Source organism: Bos taurus, chromosome 3, assembly GCF_002263795.3.
Source record: "Bos taurus isolate L1 Dominette 01449 registration number 42190680 breed Hereford chromosome 3, ARS-UCD2.0, whole genome shotgun sequence".
NCBI classification, from domain to species: domain Eukaryota; kingdom Metazoa; phylum Chordata; class Mammalia; order Artiodactyla; family Bovidae; genus Bos; species Bos taurus.
The window spans coordinates 26,726,399-26,753,767 of record NC_037330.1 but is presented as its reverse complement, the minus strand read 5'-3'; the positions used below and the strand labels follow the sequence as shown (position 1 = coordinate 26,753,767).

Below are 27,369 nucleotides of genomic sequence, written 5' to 3'. Positions count from 1 at the left end.
GTCCTGAGAGGAAGAAGTTGCATACATAGCCTTTCAGCCTCCAAAGAGCTGAGCCCAGGCTGAGAAGCTGATGGGGAAGTCCTGCTTCAGGATAGGAGGGCAGTCCCCTCCTATTCTTTTTTTTGGGGGTAGGGTGGGGCAGCCACTAGGCTTGAGGGATCTCCAAGACCAGGGATCAAACCCGTGCCCCATGCAGTGGAAGCTCAGAGTCTTAACTGCTCAGTGTCTGAGTAAAGCTTGGAGTCTTCCCGTCAGGGAAGTCCCAGTTCCTTAGTTTTTTTAGTAATGACAGTTTTATTAGGACATAATGCACATACTATACAATCCACCTATTTAAAGTGTACAGTTCAATAATTTTAGTCTCTTCAGAGTTAGGCAATCAGTTCTAGAAGGTTTTCATCATCCCCCCAAAGAAACCTTGTACTCATGAGTAATCACTCCTTCCCCACACCCAACATCCTCCTCCCAGCCCTATATGGAAATTTTGTATAAATATAATTGTATAACATGGGATCTCTTTTTAAAAACTGGGGTGCTGCAGGCTCAGTCGTGTCTGACTCTTTGCTACCCCACGGACTGTAGCCCACCAGGCTCCTCTGTCCATGGAATTTTCCAGGCAAGAATACTGGAGTGGGTTGCCATTTCCCTCTCCAATACATTTGCTCTATAATGTTGTTAGTTTCTCCCGTACAAAGAAGTGAGTCAGCTGTATGTATACATATATCACCTCCCTCTTGGGCCTCCCTCCTACCTCCCAATCCCACCCTCTAGGTCATCACAGAGCACAGAGCTGGGCTCTCAGCACTGTACGCGCCCCCGCAATCCCACCCTCTAGGTCATCACAGAGCACAGAGCTGGGCTCTCAGCACTGTACGCGCCCCCCCCCCCCCGCCCCCGCCATCCCACCCTCTAGGTCATCACAGAGCACAGAGCTGGGCTCTCAGCACTGTACGCGCCCCCACAATCCCACCCTCTAGGTCATCACAGAGCACTGAGCTGGGCTCTCAGCACTGTACCCCCCGCTCCCCCCCCGCCCCCGCAATCCCACCCTCTAGGTCATCACAGAGCACTGAGCTGGGCTCTCAGCACTGTACCGCAGGTTCCCGCTAGGTAGCTATTTCACATACAGCAGTGCACATTGGCTTCTTTTACTGAGTACATTTTTAAGGTTCATCCACTTTGTAGCATGAATCAGAACTTCAGTATTTTGAGTTTTGAAAAACATTGTTTAATGTTATACAAACACACCGTAGGTATACTCTGTTGTAAATATTACGTGGGTCAAGAAATAACAACGTTACCTCCCCTAAAGCCCTCATTCCCCTTCACAGTCAGTATTCCCTCCCCACCCCGCCAACCACTTAGAGTAAGAATGACTTTTTCTTTACCAGGTATCATCAAGCATTTGCATTCCTAAAGACCTTTATCACTTTTTATATTGAGTATTACTCCATTGTATGGACAGACCACATTTTATTGATCTATTCATCCCTGTATGTGTACTTGGAGGATTTCCATTGTTTGCTGCTGTGAATAACGACCTATGAACATCCACGTGCAAGTTTTCTGGACGTATTTCTCTTGGGTGTATACCAATGGGTGGGATTGCTGGGTCTTAGGGTTACCTCCTTTTTCCTTTGCATACACTTCCATTTTAGGACCTGGTATATATCCCACAAGCAATCACAGGTCTGCCTGCCCTGCCACACTATGAGCTTCCTTCATCTTGAATACCCCACTGAACCTAGTATCTGTGTGTGTATGTGTGTGGGCAGAGTTACGCATCATGTTTGACTCTTTGCAACCTCAGGGACTGAAGCTCACCAGGCTCCTCTGTCCCTGGGATTCTCCAGGCAAGAATACTGAAGTGGGTTGCCATGCCCTCCTCCAGGGGATCTTCCCGACCCAGAGACTGAACCTGCATCTCTGCATCTCCTGTACTGCAGGCGGATTCTATACCACTGAGTCACCAGGGAAGACCAACCTAGCACCTAGAAAGCACTAAAATATGTAAGGGGCCCTCCCACTGCTTCAGATGATGCTTACAGGCAGAATAAGAAGAGGTCTTGAACTGGCCATCCGATCTTATAAGAAGGCCTGGCAAGCTTGATCTCGGCAAGATCTTGGTAAGCTTGGCAAGTAGTGAGAGTGAAAGCCTGACTGACCTGTGTTCAAGGAAGAATGGAGAGAGAAGAGTCAGAAAAAGAAAGTACAGATCATTCTTTTGAGGAACTTTTCATAAAAGAGAGCAGAAAAGTGAGACAAGAGCTGGATGGGAAAGTGTAGTCAAGAGTATTTTGTTTTTTCTTCAAGATATGAGAAATGACAGTATGTATGATATCATAGAAAGGCAAGAGCTGATGCTGGGAGAGAGGGGTGGACAAGACAAGAGTGATGTCCTTATGTAGATGAGGGGAGATGTGATCCCATGCAGCAGCAGTGTGAATGATCCATCCCCTGAAAGACGTTGAAACCCTAACTCCTGCTGTGACTATATTTGGAGGTAAGGCCTGGGAGGCGAGGATACAGGTTAGATGAGGTCATAAGGGGAGGCCCCCAGTCCAACAGAACTGGTGCCCTTCTTAAAGGAACAGATACCACAGCTCTTCTCCCTGCCATGTGGGGACATAGCCAGACAGGAAGAGACCTCACCAGGAACCATACTGGCCAGCATCTGATCTGGGGCTTAGCCTCTAGAACTAGGACAAATACATTTCTGTTTTTTAAGTCACCCAGTCTGCAGTATTTTGTTATGGCAGCCCAAGCAGACTAAGACAAGTGGAGAGATTGGTGTTAGGAGGAGCGAGACGAGTTCACCCACAGTAACAGGAGGGGAGGCAAGGCACTTGGGTGCTGACGCAGCTGGGTGTGAGGTGTGGGAGGGTGGGGAGTAGGAAAGGGGGTCTCCTCAGTGCTTTTTTTCAGTGATATAGGAAGCACGATGAGAAGTTGAGAATGAGGACACAGCGTTATGAGTGTAAGAGCAAAACGAGGAAGCAGCGAATGGACCAGCGTGATCCAACGAGGACATCTGAGAAACACTGGGAATCCCTTTGAGGTGTGCAGTCATTGAAGTGAAACTCATCAGTCAGGTGGTATGTTTTTCTCCAGGATGTTCAGCAGTTTGAATGGAGGGAAGGGAACTAGTACAAGTGAGTATAACCACAGCTGGGGTCTGGCCAAGTATAGGGGTAAAGAGTGAGGGTGGAGATGCACTGATGAACACTGGAGACCCCAAATAGTGAGGAGAAGGAGGACTCAGAGGGGATGAGGGCCAGGGAAGAGGCAGGGTGGCCAGCTTGCAGGTCCTGGCTGGACTGCTGGAGTTTTGGATTAGGGCCCCTTGGGGGTGTGGTGTGGAAGACAGCAAGCAAAGAGGGCATGCTAAGAGGGCATGCTAGTGAGGGGCTGCTAAGTCAGGGGGACTAAGATAGTGAGGGGCTGCGATATTGCTGAAAAGACCAGGAGCAGGGCCCAGGCAGTGCTGGGAAAGGAAGCTGAGATCCCTGGGGGAGACCATGCCAGGGTATTGGAAGTTACAGGTTTTGAAAACACTCCAGTTCTGAAAGGGGCAGAGTTGAGAGTGGTTTCCACCTGGTGTTAAAATCTTCATGGCATGAGGAATAACAAAGATAACTCGGAAAAGGGCTATTGGGTGGTATGGGTCTGCTGGTGTGAGCATCAGAGCTGGAGAAGGAGCAACAGTCTGGAAGCAGAGCTGAGCCAGGACAATGCCCCTCCTCCCCCTGAGCCATTGCACAAGCCGCAGAGGAGAGGAGAGCTTGCCCTTGAGATGGCTGACCGTGTTCATGAGGACAGAAAGGGGACGTGGACATTCATTAAAGAGGATACAAGGGGTTTTACTGGTGATAGATGGGGTCAGAAAAGGCCAAGGAGCCCATATCAGGACCAAAGTCTGGAAGATAAAGGAAATTCTGGGAGTTGCTTAGTCATATATATACACATACTTACATTATTTACAAACATTTACATCTCTAGAAAAATACAACTTGTAATTAACAATTAAGGAACAAGATAGTATCTAGTGATGTTCAGTGCGGGTGACAGAGCAGAAACTAATGCCTGTTGTGTGTTAGTCCTTGTTTCTTCTAGGAAACGTCTTATAAACGGTCAATTTCAGGCAGACTTTCAGTTTCCTCAAGGAGAAGGTAATACGTGAATGGTAAATCAGATGCCTTCCCGAAGCGATTGAAATAACTTAATTACCACATGTTCCATTTCATCTTCTGTTAGCAAACAACAGGCACTATAAAAGAAATATCTCATATTAGAATAAAACACAGTCCATCTGTGTTGCAGTATACGGCCCTCTTATTCTAATGCAGGAAGCCCTTTTGTAATAAACCCATCAAAAGCAAGAGTTCTAGGGAGCAGAGACGGAGGGAGACTGGTCTTGGGTCCTTATGGGATGGTAGCTGGAGATCTCCCAGGAGTGCTATCCTGGTACACAGCACAAATTCAGAGCCCCAGCTTCTCAAACCAACTCAGTCTTGATCTTTTTACACTTGCGCTTTTTTGAGTTTTGTTTTTCATCTGACATTTACTCTTCTATGTGACACATACAAGGATTTTAACTTTTTCTTTGTTTCTTCAAATATTTTCTAATTATGCTGTCATTTTAAAAGTAACTTCTCTTCACTACTTTAAGATGGAGTTTTTTTTTTTAATCAGATGTGTAATTCCTGTACTAAATATTACTTGATTATTATTTTCATTATGATGTTTGCCAAGTGTAGGATGGGAGAGAACTTATTTGACATCTTGCCATGTGCTGAATGGCTTGAGAGAGTATACTTGCTGATAACGTGAGTGGAATGATGACTTTAGTGTAATTACTGAGCCTATGACATGAACTATTTCTTTTATGAAGAATTAGGGCTCACTTTCTTCATGCTGAATTGAATCCTGGTATCTCCAAATAACAGACCTGAGCTTTTAAGACCCACAGGTAAACTGCCACCCCTTCTAACAGCCATTTCCTTTGCCACAAGAATATCCTGGCCATGGTTTTCTTCTTTCAGCTTCTCTTCCTGATTATTCGTCTTTGTGGTGATGACAGAACACCCTTGAGTGACTCAGAGTAAATCAACTCAGCTACAGCCCTGCCTGAGAACGTTCCTTTGAACTGAGAAAAGGTCATTTCATGGCTTTTTTTTTTTGTCTTCCCCACAGTCTGTATTTCCATAGACCAGATCAGACCAGAGTTCCAAAAGATCTGCATGACTTTGGTAAAAGGAGTTTGTAAAAAACTGTCCATTAGTGTTCATTTTCATGTCCATTTGTGCTGGACATGAAAAGATGTTCAGGATCATTAGTCATTAGGAAAATACAAATTAAAACCACAACAAATTCTTGTTTTATATCTTCTAGTTTGGGGAAAGTTAAAATAAAGAAATTTGACAACAAAAATAATTAGTGCTGGGATCAGAGGGGTTAGGTAAAGGAAAGAGGCATTTTCCTCACTAAGAACCTTGTTGTTTAGCTTCTGACTCATGTCTGACTTGTTTGTGACCCCACGGACTGCAGCATGCCAGGCTTCCCTGTCTTTCACTATCTCCCGGAGCTTGCTCAAACTCATGTCCATTGATTTGGTGATGCCATCCAACCATCTCATTCTCTGTCACCCCCTTCTTCTCCTGCCCTCAATCTTTTCCAGCATCAGGGTCTTTTCCAATGAGTCAGCTCTTCAAATCAGGTGGTCAAAGTATTGGAACTTCAGCATCAGTCCTTCCAATGAATATTCAGGGTTGATTTCCTTTACGATTGACTGGTTTGATCTCCTTGCTATCTAAAGGACTCTCAAGAGTCTTCTCTAGCACCATAATTTGAAAGCATCAATTCTTCAGTGCTCAGCCTAATTCTTAATGGTACAACTCTCACCATCCGCACATGGCTACTCACAGAGATGTGACAAATTTGCATTTCTTCCTGGTTATGCTTGTCCCCGCCTCCCCCATTCCTCCCCCAGCCCTGCCCTCCCACCACATCTGTTAACCCTTTAATAATTGAGTTTAGGGAACTCCCCTTTGCAGCCACAGTGGGCTCTTTAAATCTAAAAGGCATTCTTAAATAGGTAAGAAACACACAAAATACAAAATCTGAGCAGCCAACAAAAATATACCAAGAAAAGTAAGCTCCTCTCCCACACCCAGCCCCAAGCTACCTATTTATTCCTCAGGATGTTACCCTGAGATGTCAGTTTTCTCTTCCTAGCTCATCATCCCAAGGCAATATTTTTCATGAAAAATTCTAGTGCCACAGAACCTACAAATGCCTCCCTACTCCCATATCACTCATTTTAATGCTCTTGACTTCCAAAGATTTTCTTGCAAATATGGTCTCTTTCACCACCTCTTCAATTTGATGCTAAGCAGGCCGACATCTTTATCAATAACAATGATGTTTGGTTCCTGCCTATGTCTCCGCCTCTGCTGCTTCTCCCAGCTGGAATGCCTTCTGTTTCTTACATGCCCATCCATTCTCCCCAGTGTGACCTTAAGTTTCTCAGAGGTAGGATCCCTAATATATGCTTTCTCTGAATCTCATACAACGTCTAGCCTCACTGGGTACACTGATCTCAAGCCATCGGCTCACACAGTGCCTGCCATCTAGTCACCTCCATAAGAGTGCTTGTTGAAAGAATAAAGGAGCAGGTAAAGGAACGTGGCCTGGACTACCCCGTCACCTTTCTCAGTGGCCCTGGATGACAGCCCTCCCATGAACAACATCTCCTGTCATTGTTCATGAAGGCCACACATCAACTGTTACCATCAGGATCTCAGCAGAGGCCCTGCCTGGGATCTCACCCTCACCTGCCCTCACGAGCACTGCTTCAGATCTGAACGCCCCACCTCTGACCATAACCTCCAGGTCTTCTGCTGCTGCCCCTACACTGCTAGCACACCTGCCTCTCACCTCATCCATGGCCGATCCCTTCTCACCCTCTCTCCACGGGGCCTCCTAGCCCACCAACCCCTGGTGGCCTCAGTACCCCTGCCCAGCCTGCACCCTGCAGCTGGCTGAGCTGTCTTCTAGAATCCCTTGCCCCAGGCCTTCTGCAGTAGCTGACTTGCCAGGTGACTTGGTCACTGTCCTGGCCAGCAGCTGGAGAGAAAGAAACCTCCCAGCCCACACAGTGGTCCCAAAGGTACCACTGCTCTCAGGCCATCACTGCATGGCAGTGATGGCTCCATCACCCTACTCCAACCACTCACCCAGTGGCTTTCATGAAAGCCAGCCAAATCACTCAGCCAAGCCAAAGGTCTTGACCACCGCCCTCCTCCTCTGCCTCTCTGAAGCTCTAATGCATGGCCTCTTCCCTTGGATCCATAACAGGGTACCACCTGGCTCTCCTCCTGGACTCCTCCACCTCGCCCTCCACTTTAGGGCCTCCGGCTTCTATTTCTTGGTGACCTCAGATGCTCTGGGAAGCCGTTACTGTCCTAACAAAGATGCTTCCCAACTTGTAACCTCAGCCCCAGCCCCTCCAGCCACTTCTCCAACTAGGTGCTGGATATCTCTACCCACATAATGTGCCTGCACCCCAAACTTGGCCTGACTTGAGCACAAATCCACCTTCCCAAACGGGCTCCATCTGACTCCTGCTATGTCTGGCAGTGCTGCCAAGGGTTGAAATTCCTGTTGCTTTCGGCTCCTTTCTTGAAAAGAGTCATAACCAAAATAGCTAACATTTATTGGGCACCATTATGAGCCAGTCCTCCTCCAATGTGGGAGACCTAGGTTCGATCCCTGGGTTGGGAAGACCCCCTGGAGGAGAGGGCATGGCAACCCACTCCAGTATTCTTGCCTAGAGAATCCCATGGATAGAGGAGCCTGGTGGGCTACAGTCCATGGGGTCACGAAGAGTCGGACACGACTGAGCTACTAAGCACAGCACAACATGAGCCAGTCGCTCTGAAGCATTTTGATTACACCAACTTGCTAGGTGGCTTCCCTGGTGGCTCAGATGGCAAAGCGTCTGTCTGCAATGCAGGAGACCTGGGTTTGATCTCTGGGTTGAGAAGATCCCCTGGAGAAAGAAGTGGCAGCCCACTCCAGTACTCTTGCCTAGAAAATCCCATGGATGAAGGAGCCTGGTAGGCTACAGTCCATGGAGTCGAAAAGAGTTGGACACAACTCAGCGACTTCACTTTCACACCAATACAGCTTCTCTTCTGCTTGGCTAGATTTATCCACTAACCAGTGTCCCCATGTTTTGCCTCTTGTCTATTTATTCATTGTATGCTTTACCAATACAGACATCTTCCCAAAGCATAGTGAAGTTGCTCAGTCATGTCTGATTCTTAGCGACCCCATGGACTGCAGCCTACCAGGCTCCTCTGTCCATGGGATTTTCCAGGCAAGAGTACTGGAGTGGGGTGCCATTGCCTTCTAGCTCTGCTCAAAAATCCTCAATGGTTTCTCAGAAATAAATCACTGGACCTCTTGGTAGCTCTCTCTCAATATCCTGGCCTGGCTCAACCCCTATCCCATCAACATATGCTGCCTCAAAAGGGGTGACTTGCCACCCCCAACCCTGCCCTTTCCAGACCTGAGCTTTACTCTTCCCCGAATTCCTAAAAGTCTAGCTCATTGGCCTCTGCCTCCTGACCATGGGGATTCTGCAAGGACAGGGACTTCTGGATCTCCTTAAGGCAACTTCCTTCACCCATGGCCACCATTCATTGTGTTTGGATCCTATCTTTTGTTCATGATGCAGGCCCAGCTCTGATCCTGGCTCCCTAAGTGAACCTTATCCTTGGCTCCATTTTCCTGGGATAGAAGAAGGAGGGAGTATATTTTTGGTGGTTAACAGGATAACCCATGGAGTCTGAAGACCTAGATTTGAATCCCAGCTCTACCATTTATGAGTCACGTGACTTGACTTCTCCAAGTCTTCCATTTGATGTCTCTAAACAAGCTGTAAAGATACCCCCATGCAAAGCTCAATGAGAGGACTGAATGAGATGTTACATGGAAAGTGACTGGTTGGTGCTTAATGAACTGTGGTGAGTAATCTGCTGATATTACTTATTACTGTTCAAGGCAACTGACAGATAAGTAGAACCTGGTTCCCCAAAGAACAGGCCCTCTACATGGGGGTTGTTCTGCTTTTAATACATGATACATACCATGCCCACTGAGCAGTCTATGGGTTACTTACCTAGGCCCCCGAGTTTCATTGGCTATGACGTCCCAGAAAACCTACAAATGAAGACATTTTTGTCTCAATTAAAGAGCTGAAAAAAAAAAAAAAAAAGCTGAAATGTGGGGTTGCTGGCTAGAGGCCTGAACTGGAAAAACTCAAGAGCACAGCCCTGTCAAGCTAGTCTTTCCTACTCTCCTAAATGCTCACATCAAATTGGCTACTGAGTTGAGCCAAAGAGTTGTTCAAAAATTGGTCATCAGATGATAGAAAAACAAAAACTGTTGATGAATGTTTTCTATAGCAATTTTGCATGAAGCTAAAGATGGAGGGAAGGCTAGAATATTCTGGACCAGTGTTGCCCAATGGGGATTTAATGTAAGCCACATAAGTAATTACACATGCTTACTAGCCACATGATACAATAAAAAGAAATGGATGAAATTAACTTTATTAACTAGCCCAACATATCAAAAATATTACTGTAACAAATAATCAGTATAAACATTATTAATCAGATACTTTACATTCCTTTTGAAATAAGTCCTACAAATCTAGTGTTTATTTTATACTGATGGCACATCTCAGTTTGGACTCTCATATTTAATGGTTTCAACAGCCACATGTGGCTACCATTTTGACAGCACCAGTTTGGATGTTAAGATATGGTCTCACATGTATCCCTCAGTTTCCTCCCCATCAAAGGCACCAGTTAGCCTGGAGCCATGCTAATGATCCAGCAGCTGAGTCCACAAGGTTGAATGAGCTTGTCAAAGTGTCAACTACCTGATGGCGCTGTTTACATTCAACTCTCTCCCGTTTTGATAGCTCCATGCCAAATACCTCATCTTTCCAATTCATGGCTTTAAGATTGAGATGCTTACTGAAGTAATTATTTGTTACTTTTTGGTGGGGGGTGGGGGGGAATATATGGTGCTATCAGTACCTCCACTGGGGTAAGTTTCCTTCCATTGAATAAAGGTTTATTTTTGTTTGTTTTAATAAGTCAGTTGTTTTGGAGTTATATGGGTACACAGGGCTCTTTTTTTAGGTTCAGGAATTGCGATCATAGACATCTTACCCCCACCCCCCAAAAAAACATACAAGTAGAAAATTATTTTGGTTTCTGGGTACCAATCTGTTAAAGAGATTATTTACTACTGCTATTTGGGGATTAAAAATAATTTTTTAAAAGAACACTTGAGTTCCCTGATGTTTTACTTATTGGTAATGATGCCTTAAAACCTTCTTCAGCTGAGTTTTTTATAACTTGTTTAGAGGAGATTCAGTTGACTGATAGTTGATTACTTAGAGATCTTCATGGTATTTGAAACCTATAATATAGAAATGGTATCTTTGGGAAATCACATTCTAGGGCCAGTACCCCAGAATAGACTAGGTCAGTATTGGCCTATAATAGAACTTTCTGAAGTGATGGAATTGTTCTCTATTTGGTCCAACATGGTAGCCACTGGCCATCTGTGAGCACTTGAAATGTGGCTAGTAGGACTGAGGAACTAAATTTTAAATTTTATTTAATCTTCATTGATTAAATTTTATATTTAGATTATTACATGTGGCTAGTACCCACCACACTGAACGCTGCAGGTCTAGGGAAACTGAAATCTAGTTTGTGAACTTGATTCAAGACACAAGTATGAAATGACGTGGATCCAGGATGCCTTCACCTTGTGGAAAGCTTACTCTTCAACAATCCCTATGGGAGCGACGAATTGTAAGTTTCCTCTTGGTGAAGGCTGATACGGAAACTGTTAGGGCTTCAAGAACCCCTAGTCTGAGATTTACAAACAGGTCGGCATCCTCTAGGACTTAAGGAGGGGTTTCTTGTCACCAGGAAAGAATAGGCTGGGACAGGGTCACCAGTTCTCCAGGGCATATGGGTTGCCTTCTGGATTGGCCCGAGATCTCAGGAGACTGAGGAAGGCAATACAAGTAATACCATGTCAGCTTTACCCTCTGTACATCACCTGACTCAATAAAAACTCCTTCTTACCTAAGACTTGCTTCTGGGCTGTAAGTCATGGGAATTATGACCACAGCAGCCAAGAGGAAGAGTTTTGGGGTTTTTTGCAAAGTCTGGCTTGGAGACCAGAAGTGTAACATACGTTGAGGCAGACCATAGACAGGAGGCTGTGGAATGGTCCCAAGTATTACTGGCTGTGTTCCCACTCCTATAATGCTCTCTATGGCCCAAGGAGTCCTACCGCCTCAGGATAATGCAGAATCTCAGGGAACCCAACACACCCGGGAACCCCAGCCAACAAGTACAACAAAAAAGATTTTGTGAAACAACTAAAATGTCAAACTTTGTTTTCATCTTCAAATTAATCATTTTCTGGCCTTTGAAAAACCAATTCCCATTTGAAAACTTTTTAAGGAAAAAAGTATACATACATTTTAAAAACAGCAAGCCACATATTACTGCTGGCAGTATGGCAAAAAGCACATACCTATGCCTTGTATTATCTGGAAAAAAAAAAAAAAGAAATACAATGAGCTGAACTGACCAAAACAGATACAGCTGACCCTCCTTCTATGCAGATTTCATATTTGCAATTTATCTATTCGCTAAAGTTTATTCAAACCAACACCTGCAGTGCTTTCATAGTCATACGCTGACACGGGCAACAAAATGCTGAAAACTGTTGTTCCCAACCGAGGTTCAAGGCAAAACTCTGCCCTCATGTTTTGGCCGTTGTACTGTAGACACAATCCTATTTGTGATCTCTTTAGTGCCCACGTGTTCCACATTTTGTGCTTTTTTGTTGCTTGTTTCACTGTCTAAACTGGCCCTCAAAAACAGTGCTGAAATGCCAGAAGGACCATAATTGATACTTAAACGAAGCTTATTTAACACGTGTATTCTCTCTATAAGACACACAGCATTTCCCAAACGCAAGCAGGCTGTGTGAGTCATAGAATACACATGTTAGATAAGCTTCATTTAGGCATCAGTTATGGTCCTGCTGGCTGTGAATTTCACCATTCATGCATTAATCACATATATTAAATAATGTGTCTTTAAACAGAAACACACGTAAAACAAGGTTCTATAATGATTCCTTTTCAAACACGTGACCAGAGACTTGGAAGAACCTAACCCTATATCTCCCCTGGGAGTAATGATTCACTATTCACTAATTCTGTGTTCACAGTGACTTAATAAAACATAACTACATGAATAAGTGGCTTCCCTGATAGCTCAGTTGGTCAAGAATCCACCTGCAATGCAGGAGACCCCAGTTCGATTCCTGGGTCAGGAAGATCCCCTGCAGAAGGGACAGACTCCTATTCCAGTGTTCTTGGGCTTCCCTTGTGGCCCAGCTGGTAAAGAATCCACCTCCAGTGCGGGAGACCTGGGTTCGATCCCTGGGTTGGGAAGATCCCTTGGAAAAGAGAAAGGCTACTCACTGCAGTATTCTGGCTTGGAGAATTCCATGGATAGTCCATGGGGTTGCAAAGTGTTGGATATGACTGAGCAAGTCACTTCACTTTCACTGTGAATAAAGAGAATTGCCCGTGTTTCTAAATAATTTTATATGCACAAGGTTGATACATATCAGGTCCAGTGCTTTTTTATTAAAAGCGGCAAATATTTCACTATTTGGCCATCCCATCCTGCCACTGGCAGCACAACTTGGCATCGTGTGCTTGGCAGGGCAATGTGGCAGCCGTGCACAGCAAGCCTTAGAAATGTTTACCATAGAGCAGCTGACACTGTGCTAAATGATGTGCCTACAGTCTCACTGAATCACTGCCACACGCTGGATTAGTGAGTGATCTAATGTTTCAGAGACTCAGGTTTCTCTTGACCTGATAAATATGCCTCCTAGGGCAATTGTGAGCATTAATTGAATCAATACATGTAAGAACCGTGATTAGTTATTGTGTGCTCAGTTATGTCCAACTCTTTGTGACCATATAGACTGCAGTCCACCAGGCTTCTCAGCCCATGGGATTTCCCAGGCAAGAGTACTGGAGCGGGTTGCCATTTCCTTCTCCAAGGGATCTTCCCAACCCAGGGATTGAACCTGAGTCTCCTGCATTGGCAGGTGGATTCTTTAACAGTGCATCACCTGGGAAGCCTGTTAGCTATTACCATTAACCTACTGGAATCTCTACTAATGTCCTTTGATTCTTCAGTTCCATCTCTAAGATGCTAAGCTACAGACAGAATCAGTGATGTGCCTCTCTTCTCTCTCCAAAAAAGGCACAAAGATATTTACTACAGTCTTACAATATCAAAAAGATAAAATAACCAAAGTGTCCACAACAGAAAATAATGATGGTTCATCAGATGGACTCTATCCACCTACCAAAACTCTAAGGGCAGAACAGAGAGGATATGGCAAAATAATCACCACACATTGCTAAGGGAGACAGTAGGGTCACTAACAGCAAATACAACATCGATAAGAGACAGGGGAGAGGAGGAGAGGGGAGGGGAGGAAACGTAAGAGGAGATAGAAAATGAATGAATGAATGAGAATATGAACACACACCCTTTCCTCTTAGTTGGAGCACAGCTGGGTTAGAATGAATAGGCATTGGTTTGATTTGAGTGGTCCCTGGTTAGGAACTGTTAAGTTGTCCCACATACCCATTCTCTCCTCTTTAGTAAAAGAATTCAGATCTGCAGCTGGGCATACTGCCACTCACCTAAAAAATTAGTTTCTCAACCTTTCTTGTAGTTAGGTTTAATCATGTGACAAGTTTTGGGCAATGAGATGCAAGGCGGCTTGTGTGGTATTTCTCAAAAGTCTCCCTGGAAGGGGTAAGACACACTATTTTTCCCTTCCTGGGTCCCACTCCTGAGACAGCAGGGGAGGTGGCAGGAGCTAAACCATACTTGGGTTTCTGACAATTGCATAAAGCAGCAATGTGACCAAAGCTGCCTACCTTCAATTATTATTATTACCTTTTTTAGTTGAGAAAAGTTAATCATTTATCCTTGCTTTCAAATATTGTGTTAGTTTCAGGGATATAGCACAATGAACTAGATACATATATACAGGCTAAGTGCCAAAGAATTGATACTTTTGAATTGTGCTGAAGAAGACACTTGAGAATCCCTTGGACTGCAAGATCAAACCAGTCAATCCTAAAGGAAATCAACCCTGAATTTTCACTGGAATGACTTGCTGAAACAAGCTCCAACACTTTGGCCACCTGAGGCAAAGAGTCAACTCATTGGAAAAGACCGATGCTGGGAAAGATTGAAGGCAAAAAGAGAAGGGGGCAAAAGATGATGAGACAGTTAGATGGCATCACCAACTCAATGGGCATGAATTTGAGCAAACTCTGGGAGATAGTAGAGGACAGAGGAACCTAGTGTGCCACAGTCCATGGGGTTGCAAAGAGTTGGACACAATGTAGCGAATGAACAACAACAAATTTTGTATCAATGAAAGGGATGCTATTGTGACAATCTTTTCTCAAGGTATCAACAGGGAAAAGCATCTTGAGCATTCGATTCTAAGGGCAGAGGTTAAATGAAAACTGAGAGGGCAAAATGCTTGAAAATCTTAAAATATCCCACATAATTCTATAAAGGATTTTATTTAGAAATTATTTCCTTCAATAATAGTAATAAAAATATTTCCTTCAATATTTCAAAGGTAATAGAATTATTTCCTTTGGCCATCTAATGCGAAGAGCTGACTCATTGGAAAAGACACTGAAGCTGGGAAAGATTGAGGGCAGGAGGAGAAGGGGACGACAGAGGATGAGATGGCTGGATGGCATCACCGACTCAATGGACATGAGTTTGGGTGAACTCCGGGAGTTGGTGATGCACAGGGAGGCCTGGCGTGCTGCAGTTCATGGGGTCGCAAAGAGTCGGACACAACTGAGCAACTGAACTGAACTGATTTCCTTCAAGTATATTGACTCTTTGAACACCTGAAGCCTTTCAAGATTTCAGCTTGCTTGTTCATTCTGTAGACAGTCAACCTCTTTCTCCTCGTCGGTTGTACACACTGCACACATGTCAAAGCCAAAAGCGCATTGGTTTTGTTTCTTCTTCTCACTGTAAAGCACGCAAACTGCATTTCCACGCTGTACGCCCTGGGCATTATGCAAAACCCGGTAAGTGGAAGTAATGAAGGAATGTTTGCTCCAAACAGAACAACTGTCATTAACTCTACAAACGGTTTTTTAATATTCTTGGCAACTGTGTTACTTGTATAAATGCTTTGAAAGACACCTCTGTGGGCTTGGTCTTTCCTCTGTTTTTAGAGACCCAATCTATCAGTTACGAATTGGAAGCCATTTCGTACTTTTCCTGGAAGCATTTGTTTGTTTTACTGGAGAAGTCACACTGCTTTGTCTGAAAATGATATCATAACCTTAATGGCTTTATATCATTATCTGAAAAGTTTTTAAAAAGTTCAATATGTGGGAGACTTAGGGAGAATGGCTCAGGAGCCAAATAAAATTCAAATTTGTTCATATTCATTTGTTGGAAGATATCATTAAAAAGGATGTGATTTTAAGTTGACTGGACAACTGGACCCAGGCCATCAGAGGCCCAGGACAACCACTCCTGTGCTTGAAATGTACATGCTCCCAGCTAGTCCCACCATGAGAACTGTTTTTAAGGATGTAGCCTAGAGAGAGAACTTCAAGAGTTGTGAGACCATCAGGATGGTCTATGTGACTGAATCATGATCTCTATATAAATTCTAAGATTTGGCAGGCAGACAGAGGTCTATTCCTCTTGAGGTCACCCAAGACAAGCCTCCTAAGTAAGCTTCCTTGCTTATTAAACCTGCCACCACTAATCTGGAGTGGCTGCCTTCTTCTTCAGCCTCTCCTTGCCCTTCATAACCAGTGGGCCAATTTACAAACCAATATCATTATATTCATTTTTTGTCTTTTTCTGTTTTATCTGTTTAGAAAAAAAATTATTCACAGAATCACCCTGCCCAGCCTAAGGAGACTCACATTCTCTGGCTGCCCTAGAATCCAGTTCACACTTTACAACTGTGGTATTATCCTGAAATACAGTATTTACTATACATTTCATCTCTTAGGCTTTAATGAACCACTTTCAAATTACTGATCCTTCTGTTTGTAAACTGGAGGTACAATATAAAAAAAAATAGATAAGGAGAACTGTAAATTACAAATATACATGATACTTGAGCAGCACAAAAAGACCATAGCTGAGACAGATTGTCATGCTATTAATCAAATATTAGCCTACACAAGCATATTGAATGCACTTTCTTGTGGCACACATGCACACGTGGAGAACATAATGGTTATGAAGAATATTAGGAAGCAGTGAATAAGTGTGAGTAATTAAGAGAATGGACTCTGAAGCCAGATGGCCTAATTTCAAAATCAGGTTCTACCACTTACAGGTTTGTGGCTTTGGACAAGCACCTTAAACTCCCAATCACATCTTGGTTTCCCCCATAAAATAAGGATAATTATTAGATTGTGTGGGAACAGAATTAACACATGTATTAGAATGGTGCTTGACACAAAGTACTAAAAAATACTAGATTTATATCTTAAAAAAAGGGGGGACTTCCCTGGTAGTTCAATGGCTAGGACTCTGCGCTCCCAGTGCAGGTGGTCTGGGTTCAACCCCTGTTCAGGGAACTAGATCCCACGTGCTGCAAGTAAGAGTTTGAACACTGCAATTAAAGATTCCATATGCCGCAACTAAAGATTCCACATTCTGCAACTAAGACTCTGTGTAGCCAAACAAACAAAAAGGTTTTTTTAAAGTATCTGTGAAAACTATAACTCATTTTATGTTTCAAATTTGTGAACTGAAAGTTAGCCACTAATCTGTGGTGTGAAATTCATGATCACCAGTGGTCCAAGAACCCCATTTGTATATAGGACCTCTACCATAACCCATGCAGTCACTTACTCACCCTCTGGCACACAGGTTGACAAAGAGATGGAAGCTGATGTTCTGAATAATGGATTGCTAACGATACATTGAACATTCTGTGAAAGATCACTTTTCTTTAAGACATATGCTTCAGATGGACTCAAGCCACGGTGACACTGTACTGTTGGCGGACATTCCCACGAATACTGTAGGAGGTTACCATCAATGTCATAGCCCGCTTCCATGATCTCGCAGGTGAGAGTAATGTTTCCATCATCAGACAATGAGCAAAATGTTGACGGTGATGGAGGAGGTGCTGAGGGGAAAAAAAAGGGATGTTTAGTACAGAAAAGAATAATATTTAAACTCCTCATCCACAAATTCACAAAGAACTTCCAACTTCCTTATGTGCTTGAAAAGATAAGCAGACCACTCCTTGAGCACCAAGGTAAGAAAATTCTCTTTTCTTCTAGATCAGATCTACCTGCTCAAATTCAGTGCAGATACAGGCCCCAAATCCCTTATCCTCAATTCTGAAATCCAAAGATGTCTGAAAGCCAAATGATTGTTCACAAATATTTGTTATCATGTTTTATTAAAAATACCTGCTTGAGTATAAGGTGCTCCCCATTAACTAAGTGAAGTGCTTCCTCACACACACAGAGGAGATCATTTATATCACCTTTCTAAAATCTGAAAAAGGCTGAATTCCATCTGACTCAAATGAGTTTGCTCAAGGTTCTGAGGAGCTATATTGTGGGCTGGTCCCACTCAGAGGCAGAGGAGGGCGTGGCACATGTCACACGCCTGCCAGTCTAGAGACATCACCCCCAGGTTTCTTCTAGAAACACCTGCTACTGGCTAAGGCAGTAGCCTTCGAGGATGAGTAAGACACAAGTCATGATTTCTCTCTAAAGCCTCAAAGCTAATGAGCTGACCGTATCAATCACTGGTTCATTTATTAATTCATACACCTTCTTGCATCTCTCCTTTCCACCTAAAACCAATCATAAGAGATTTGAGAAAAAAAATATACAAAAACTGGTCATGGACACATCTGGATAATAAAATTTCAACACCTTATAAGTTGCATGTGGATAATAAAATTTCAATACCTTGTAAATACTAAAAAGCAAAGTAAAGTCCATCAAGATGATGCGATACTATACTGTCACTTAAAATATTTTCTAAGACAAAGGAACCCAAGCTCCAAGGAATAATCTAAAAAACAAATATATACAATTCATCTTGCCCTCGTCTTCTCCTTCTGAGTTATCTTTGGCTCAGTTAAATAAAACACCCAGCCTGTCTTGTTAGACCTGAGTCATACATGACTTTCCTTTCTGTTTGGGGGCTTCTTCAAGTTTTAGGTTTAATCTAGCTCATATTATTAAGTACATGCTGTCTTAAGGTTTGTTCTTTCGTTAAAGAACTCGTACACACACACACCACACGAGTGTGTATTCACTGCAGAGTACCTGCTATCAGTAAGCAGGGTGACACACGGTGAGTCGTGGCAGAAACAGGTGTCAGGAAAGCGTGCATTCAAGGTTAAAGGGATAAGGAGGGTGAGGAGGGCCCAGGAGCCATGCTTCACGGTTTGGCCAAGACCAGGTCCTGAGCAGAAATGAGGGCTGAACCCAGTGCTCAAGGAGTCAACCTGGAGCCTATTCTAATAATCACTTTAGAATCCCATGGCCTATTGGAAAACCACAGGCCATCCTAACCATGATCATTCAAAATCACATTTGCAGTCAGCCTTAAAAGAAAGGAAATTCAGACACATGCTACCACAGGGGTGAGTCTTGAAGGCATTATGCTAAGTGAAATATGCCAGTCATGAAAAAACAAATCTTGTACAATTCCACTTAGAGGAGGTTTTTAGAGTAGCCAAATACTTAAAGAGACAGAAAATGGAATGATGATTACCAGGGAACAGGGAGACAGGAGGGAAGGGGGGATTAGTGTTTAATGGGCAGAGTTTTACTTCGGAAGATGAAAAGTTCACCACGTTCTGTTACAGATTCTAGCTTATTGATCTAGTTCAGCCAATGCTGGGTCTTTCCAGGTGGCACTAGTGGTAAAGAACCCTCCTGCCAATGCAGGAGACATGAGAGGTGGGTTCGATCCCTGGGTTGGGAAGATCCTCTGGTGGAGAAAATGGCAACCCATTCCAGTATTCTTGCCTGGAGAATCCCAAGGACAGAGAAGCCTGGTGGGCTATAGTCCATGAGGTCACAAAGAGTCAGACACGACTGAGTGACTGACTACACTCAGCCAATGTCTTGCTGCCCACAGGACTTACCACAGCTATAATCTAACAAACATTAGTTATATCTGTCCCTTAAACAACCAGCAAGAAATGTGCCTACTTCATCCATAGGACAACTTAGTTAATTGATATAGTTAATGAATTAAGAGCTCACTATTCTGTAAGAAATGAGAATTTCTTACACATATCTGGTGACATTTCTATATTTTCATACATACCCCTTAATAAAAAGTCATATACCAGTCCAGACTTGTTATGGACAGAGCAGTTAATCCTATTTATATGAACATTACCAGCCCCCATGCAATAAAGGTTGTAAGAGGATGGGGAAGAACTATGAAACGTTGATGGTGGCAATTTTAAGGGGACTTTGAAGGAAGGAGGAAAGCCAGATGTTCACCTCTAGAAAAGCACAAAGATGCCCTGAACTCAGGAGGTACCAGGAAATCCCCCTGTCTAAAATATCTTTTCTGAAAGGGTCTGGTGTCTCCGGAAGGCTACTGAGTCTTATTATTTCAGTCTTAACAAACCCTCATGGAAGTATGACTTCCTCATTTCTAAAAAAAAAAATAAAGTGTGACTAATCATTTTGACATTCAGATATATATTTTTATAACCAAAATCTAAATTTTATTAACTCTAACTTGGAAATACCTTCTGGTTCTTTCCTTTCCAAACATCTGCTACCAACACCTCTGTCTACCAGGATGATCATGATAGCTTCCAACCTGGGGTCTCCTCTTCCTAATCCACCATAAATTGCTATCATCTGATTAACCTTCCAAAAATACATTTCATTAAGACACTTCTCTGCTCCAGTATGAGACGCAATGGCTCTTGACTGCTGCTGCTAAGTCACTTCAGTCATGTCCGACTCTGTGCGACCCCATAGATAGCAGCCCACCAGGCTCTTCCATCCCTGGGATTCTCCAGGCAAGAATACTGGAGTGGGTTGCCATTTCCTTCTCCAATGCATGTATACATGCTAAGTCGCTTCACTTGTGTCTGACTCTGTGCGATCCCATGGACAGCAGCCCGCCAGGCTCCCCTGTCCATGGGATTCTCCAGGCAAGAATACTGGAGTGGGCTGCCAATTCCTTCCCCAGGCTCTTGACTGCCACAGGCTAAAACCCAGATTCCCAAACCAGAACCTGAAGTCGACACATTTAATATGGCCAATATTACTCAGTGCTTCCTGATTGAAACTCACATGCCCTGCACCTTGCGCCTCCCCAGGCCTTTGCTGAGCCTCCTAAGAACTGTCCACTTGGCTTAATTATCAGAATCAACCACCATTGTTGAGTTAGCAGGCAATTCTAAAATTTTAATTACTTTTAAATTATACTTTTAAACATTTCATGAAGTTTTAAAAAGAGAAATTGTTTTGAACTCAGTTTTATAAACTCTATAAAGGGGCTCTTAAGAAGCATTCAATTCTAATTTAAAATCTGAGCCAATCTTTTCATTTGTTTGCCCTCTAAACTGCTAGATCCCCAACTTGCAGGTTTTAAAGATTCTGTTTCTTCAGTGGCATCAGCTGGTTCTAATGGGATGCCTGTACACCTTAACAAGCTTCACTTTTCTAAAAGGAGTTCATAATCTCCTGGACAAACCAGTCACCCAGTCCGAGGGCACCCATTTCTATCAGTTGTACATCCCACCATCCAGATCAATTGCTTCCATATCTGTTGAGTGCCTATTACCTACTTAAGTCCTTTGCTAGGCTCTGAAGTTACAATGGTGACCAAGAGAGAAATTCTCTCTTCCTTCCAATGTCACCAACACTCAGTAGTTGAACTGGTGAGTGACAGCTGTTCATCCAGTTAATCATCATATCCTGTTCCACTGAGACCACCACAAACAGGAGGTGGGGAACTCAGACCTGAACTGTTATATTGCACTCTGTCTCTACTTCACCCCCTGGAAACCATCTTACACACTTTGTCACAGGCTGGATCTTCCTAAGACAGCCTTTAACCTAGAGGAAGTAGGCCTAGAACTATACTCATACCTCGGATAAGATGAGTGGAAACTGTGATGCATCAGAGGGGAGAGATGGGAATGGGCTGAGCTGAGCTATGCTGCAGCACACAAAAGGCAGCTATGAGACAAAGCATTACTAGGACATTTGAGAACAGCAAGGGAAGATGAATGTTAGCTGAACCTACTGTGATAATCATTTCATAATACATGTAAATCAAACCACCATGCTGTATGCCTTAAACTTAGACAGTGATGAATGTCGATTATTTCTCAATAAAACTGGAGGAAAAAACCAAACATGTAGGGGTAGCCATCAGCCTCTGGAAGTCGGTAACAAGGCAAGTGCTTTAGACATGGGGGAAAGAGAATAACCAGGAAGCATTAGTGAGAGGCACAGAGGAACCTGAATCCTATCCCCAGTTCCAGTTTAAAGTGGTAAGAGGAGGGAAAATAAAATCCCACCACCTGTGTGGGGTGCAGGAGGAAGCACGAACTCCAATTCACAGGTGTTCAAAGAGTTCTGAGTTCATGTTGCCACTACACACTTTTTCAGAACATTCCCGGCAAGACAAGTGATGCTGCTGCCAGCGGCTGTGGCCAGCTTGTGCTGTTCTCTCGACCTCAGTCACATCCTCTCTTCACTGAGAGGATGACAGGGAGCTAAAAGTGGCTCCTGGGTACCAGAAAGAGAGAAAAACCCTGACAACAGGTGATACAGCTCATTGTTTTATGTCCCATAAACCATTGGTTAGTATTAGTCTCCTAAAATACTTGGAAATTTGCTATTTGAACAAACAAATTTATGGATACTCACCAATCACTTTGAGGTGGAACTCGGACTTATTTCTAACACCTGGGGATTCAAGTTCATACAGACCCTCATCTGATTTTGTTAACCTGGTGATGGTGAGGTTACCTGACCCAATGTCTAAATAAACTCTATCTTTAAAAGACTGAAAAGCTTCGAGTCCAGATTGTATATCCCATTCTACAACTTTATTCTTCTCCTTCTTCCATATAATCTCTGTACTCGGGTGAAACTTTGAAACGTAAAAGGTTACATTCCCATTCATAGCTCCATAAATTTCTTGAGAACAGCTGATGAAATCTAGAGAGGAAAAAAAAAAAGAAAGAAATTGATTAGGAAAAATAATATGACTTGATCAAAAATAGGAAACTATCTTTCAAGATGCCTTTTTCAAGGGAAAATGATTAAGTTTAGTGGTAAAAATTATTCATTAGCTACTTTTTGTACGAAGCTGATAACTGCTGATAAAAAGTACAGGAGGTAGAACATGCTTAACCCTGTAGAGTTTATTCTTTAATAGGAAACGGGGTGGGGGGCCCTTCCTTGGTGGTCCAATGGGTGAGAATCCACCCAGCAATGCAAGGGGACACAGGTTCAATCTCTGGTCCGAGAAGGTTCCTACATGGTGCAGGCAACTACTAAGCCCATCTGCCTAGAGCCTGTGCTCCACAGCAAGAGAAGTCACCAGAATGAGCCTGCACATGGCAACGAAGAGTAGCTCCTGCATACCACGCTAGAGAAAGCTGGCGCCCAGCCATGAAAACCCAGCATAAGCAAAAGTAAGATAAATAAATTAAATGAATTAAAAAAAAAAATAGGGAACTGGGGTCTGCCTAAATCCAAGAAATGGATTCAACATTTCTGGAGCACCATAGGTGGTTCAGCTGGTAAAGAAGCCACCTGCAATGCAGGAGACCTGGGTTCAATTCCTGGGTTGGGAAGCTCCTCGGAGAAGGGAAAGGCTACCCACTCCGGTATTCTGGCCTGGAGAATTCCAAGGAATGTGTAGTCCACAGGGTCGCAGAGTCGGACATGACTGAGCAACTTTCACTTTCACACCAACTACATGCCAGGTACTGTGGGCCATGCTGGGGAAAGGGTGGCGAACAAGACAGGTATTGCTCCAGGCTCTCAAGGGAGAAGACACTGAGCAGGCAAGGAGAACCACCCAGTCAAGGGCCTTTCCTAGGAGATCATGCTGACCTGACACAGGATAACAAAGCACTGGAAGATAAGAGAAGTCAGCGAGATAAGAGGACGGGTAGAAAAGATGATCCGGCAGACAAGAGTCAGGGCATGAGTCAGGAACATGCTTGGCATGTTGGAGGAAATAAAAGCAGTTCCAAATGGCTGGAAGAGAGCAAGATGGGGGAATGGGTGGGCAATGAGGCTTGAGAGGCAGCCAGGGGCCAGATCACAGAGTCTGGGAGTGAGGGGCTGGGCGGAGTCAGGCAAGATAAGCTAAGGATTTGGACTTTATTGTAACTGCAAGGAAAGTCACGGAAAGGTTTTAAACAGAAGACTGGTATGATATAATTTAAATTTCAGCAGGCTGACTTTGTCTGCACAGTGGATGCTGGTTGATGAGCAAGTGTGGATGCAGAGAAGCCAGAAAATAGGTCAGTGTGGTAGCAATGAAAGAATGGTGGATCAGGAGACCAGATTAGGCAGTGGAAATGGACAAGTGGACAGACTTGACATTTGAGAGAGAAATGAACAGGATTTAGTGACTGGATGAGAGGAGTTAATTGTGACTGTCAGGCCTCTTTCTTGGCTGACCACTAAATGAAATCAGAATGACTAAGAAGAAAGTTGGGGGATGTGATGAAGTCTAAGGTCTCAAGGATTGAGTGCAATGGCACGTGGGAGCCAACTGTAGCCATTCCTGCTGGACTCCATTCAGTAAAGTCTGGTTGATAGCTTGAAATCCACCACAGTGGGAGTATTTACAGCAAAGAAACTGACTCATGCTTCAAATCAGAGCCTCCCGCCTCCTCCACATCAATCCAGTTGGCAAACATTGACTATCACTACTAGATTGGGATATTCTTGATACCCCAAAATGGGCTTAAAAACATCTTGCTCCAGACTTGACTTTCTTAAGAGAGAAAAGCAGCTGTTAAGGGAAAGACATTCAAGACAAATTAAAACTTCACTGATTGAAATTTTTGGAGGCACAATCAGGATTAACTGAAAGAGTACAAGAAAAATAAAAAATATTAAACAGGCCAATTGTGGGCTTTCTTGGTCAAGCACTATTTCTCCCACCCAACCAGAGCCAGTGAAAAGGCATGAACAGGAGTAAGATTTGAGGTGTGAGAGTCTAACCACACACAATAGCGGAGGCTGGAAATGTCTTGTAAATGAATAAATGGATGAGAGTAAGCAGGGTGGTGGAAGAAGAGAAGAGGTCTGAGTTCAATCGCTTCTTCCTGGCTGCATAATGCTGGCTTCTGTCTTTTCAGGGGCGGAGCGGGGGGCGTGAGGCAGGGGGGTGTTTCCTGGGCTTGAGCACAGGGAAAAGAAAAGTCAGAAATGGAGCTAATGGTGGAAAATGGGGAGACCAGTTGAGAAAAAAATCACAGTCATTTTGAGTTGAAAGAAATCCCCATGATTAAATCACCCCCATTTCACAGGTGCAATGACAGGGAACTAAGAAAAATGAAAGAAAATGTTATTGAGTGCTTACCCTCTGCCATTACATGTTCCCATACTCTTGTGTACCTTTTTAATCCTCTCTACATTCCTGTGCAGTCATGTTGCTAGTTCTGTATCACAGATGAGGAAACAGGGACCAGAACAGACCTGACCTGGCCCAGCCCCTCACTCACTCACAAGGGTCAGACACTGTGATCTGATCCCTGTCTGCCTCTCCAGCCTCATTCCCCACCCGTTCCCCTCTTGCTCTCTTCCTTCCAGCCATTCGGAACTGCTTTTATTTCTTCCCACATGCCACACACCTTCCTGACTCAGGGCCTGCCTTCTTGGAGGCAATGCTTCCTCTACCTGCTTCATCATCGCTCCTCTCCCGTCCTTACCCAGCAATCAACTGACTGATGGTTGCTAAGCATAAGCAACTGATAAGACATCCACATGGAGCTGTCTTGGGTCCACAGGTCTCGGGCTCACAGCGGAAGGTACAGATTTGGGAATCATCACATTTGCAGAGACTAGTCTACCCTCTCCTTCCTATAGTAAAGTCTTTTCTGTTGCACCTCCAAGACTGATCCTAAAGTAAGTTACTAATACAATCATTTCCAATGAAAAAGAACAGGAGAAAGGCGAGTGAGTTTTTCCTCAAGGTAACACACTGTGAACGAATGAATGAATGAGCAAACATCAGCTAAAGAAAGGAATCAGCAGTGTTGGTTACTTTGCTGCTAACAGTGAGTGGTTAGAAAAGGGACCACTGGGATGCTTACCTTACTATGCCAGAGGGCAGACTGAAAAGGGCCCCAGCTTTCAAGCCAGATGGACCCAGGATAAATACTTAAAAGTTCCTGCCATGCTAGATTTCCTCAGCCTAAAATGAAAATCATAATGGCTCCCAGAAAAGGTTGCTTTGAGGTCTGAATAAGACTGAGAGAAAAATAATAATAATAAAATAAATAAGACTGAGAGTCTATACAATGGCTGAAATGAAGTAGGCTTTCAACAGGGTTTTCTTTCTTTTTCTTTCAATGATTCACTGTGAGACTGTGTGAGAACTGGGCATGGAGTGCCTTTTCGCTGTTGCAAAGTAGAGAGAGATAGAGGGAGGGGAAAAATGTATCAATGATTGCTTAAACAGATATTCTATACTAGACAGATTTTTTTAACTACTGGAGATTTATTTGTTTTCAAGAATATCGAATGATCTTTTCTTTGTAAGATATGAAGGTACCTAGTACCAATATGTAGAGTGGTAATTTCCAATTGCAAAAACTCTTATAGTCTTACAAAGTATCATCACTACACCCAGTTTGGTAGTTCTCATAGGGCTAGAAGTCCAAAGTGGAACTCAAATATTTTCAGACAAAGTGACCTGATTTTTTATTTAGAAAATATGGTCATCATTAACTACTGGGTTAATGCAATGGGCCCCCCCACCCCCCTCAACTCCCAGCCACAAAATCCTCTGCTCATTTTCACTTAAGTCTTGAGATTCAGGTTAACTGCTATTTTTAGTTTATTTAATCAAACACTTCTATAGCACTTACTATCTGCTGGGCAGTTGGAAGAGCTCTACAAATATGTATTCAGAGAATCCTCTTAACAATATTAAGCAGGTATTGTTTTTAAAAGCCTTTGATCTGTGTAGATCACAGCAAACTGTGGAAAATTCTTAAAGAGATGAGAATATCAGACCACTTTACCTGCCTCCTGAGAAACCTGTATGTAGGTCAAGAAGCAACAGTTAGAATAGGACGTGGAATAGTGGACTGGTTTCAAATTGGTAAAGGAGTACATCAGGGCTGTATATTGTCATTCTGCTTATAACTTCTATGCAGAGTACTTCATGTGAAATGCTAGGCTGGATGAAGCAAAGCTGGATATTGTTTTAACCCTGTTTTGCAGACAGGCACAAAAAGATTAACTGACGAATTAGGTGGTGACACTGGATTTGAACTCAGTCTGACTCTTCACCACTGCTTCTTACTTGGCTTGTATGTGTGTGCTCGTTACTCAGTCATGTCCAACTCTTTGCGACCCCATGAACTGTAGATTGCCAGGCTCCTCTGTCCATGGGATTTCCCAGGCAAGAATGCTGGAGTGGGTTGCCATTTCCTTTTCCAGGGTATCTTCCCAACCCAGGGATTGAACCTGCATCTCTTGAGTCTTCTGCTTTGGCAGGCAGATTCTTTATCACTGAGCCATCTAGGAAACCCCTTCATATTTGGCTTGCTATATGGTATAAGGTTATTAAAGACAGTGTCACAATATCTCAGGATGCAATTTCTAGAATGTATTGGAACAGCAGTTGTTGGGAATGAGAAAGTCAAACCATTCTAGTTGTGAGTCAAGCACATCTCTAAAGCCTACAGGTAAGGCACAAACTCAGGGGTCCCCAAATCACTGAATGTCAGGGCTGGACAGATCCCCAGAGAACCATGCCCTATTCCATACCCATCCTCATATACATGAGGAAATTGAGAAGGTTTGCTTGAGCAAGATATCAATGAGCCCAGATCTTCAAAATGTTACATGGGAACCCAAATTCAGACCCAAGTTTCATAATGCTGTTGCTTTAAAAAAAAAAAAAAATTTAGAAATTCAATAAGAAATAA

At 43.5% G+C, this 27,369-nt stretch overlaps 1 protein-coding gene across 5 annotated transcripts in view; it reads right to left on the bottom strand.

The window, feature by feature from the left end:
• Positions 1–27,369, bottom strand: part of CD58 (CD58 molecule) — a 63,754-nt gene that overhangs the window by 19,401 nt on the left and 16,984 nt on the right. Inside the window, exons 2-6 of one of the 5 annotated variants that reach the window (XM_059885024.1) lie at positions 22,109–22,402; positions 17,080–17,355; positions 11,582–11,653; positions 9,185–9,225; positions 1,206–4,267 (exon numbers count right to left, since the gene is read on the bottom strand). In XM_059885024.1, the coding sequence (XP_059741007.1) occupies positions 9,200–9,225; positions 11,582–11,653; positions 17,080–17,355; positions 22,109–22,402 (668 nt within the window). In that variant the 3' untranslated portion in view covers positions 1,206–4,267; positions 9,185–9,199. Of the gene's footprint in view, positions 1–1,205; positions 4,268–9,184; positions 9,261–11,581; positions 11,654–17,079; positions 17,356–22,108; positions 22,403–27,369 lie in introns of those variants that run through there. The other 4 variants (XM_024990011.2, XM_002686125.6, XM_010803137.3 and 1 more) reach the window with 4 other exon arrangements.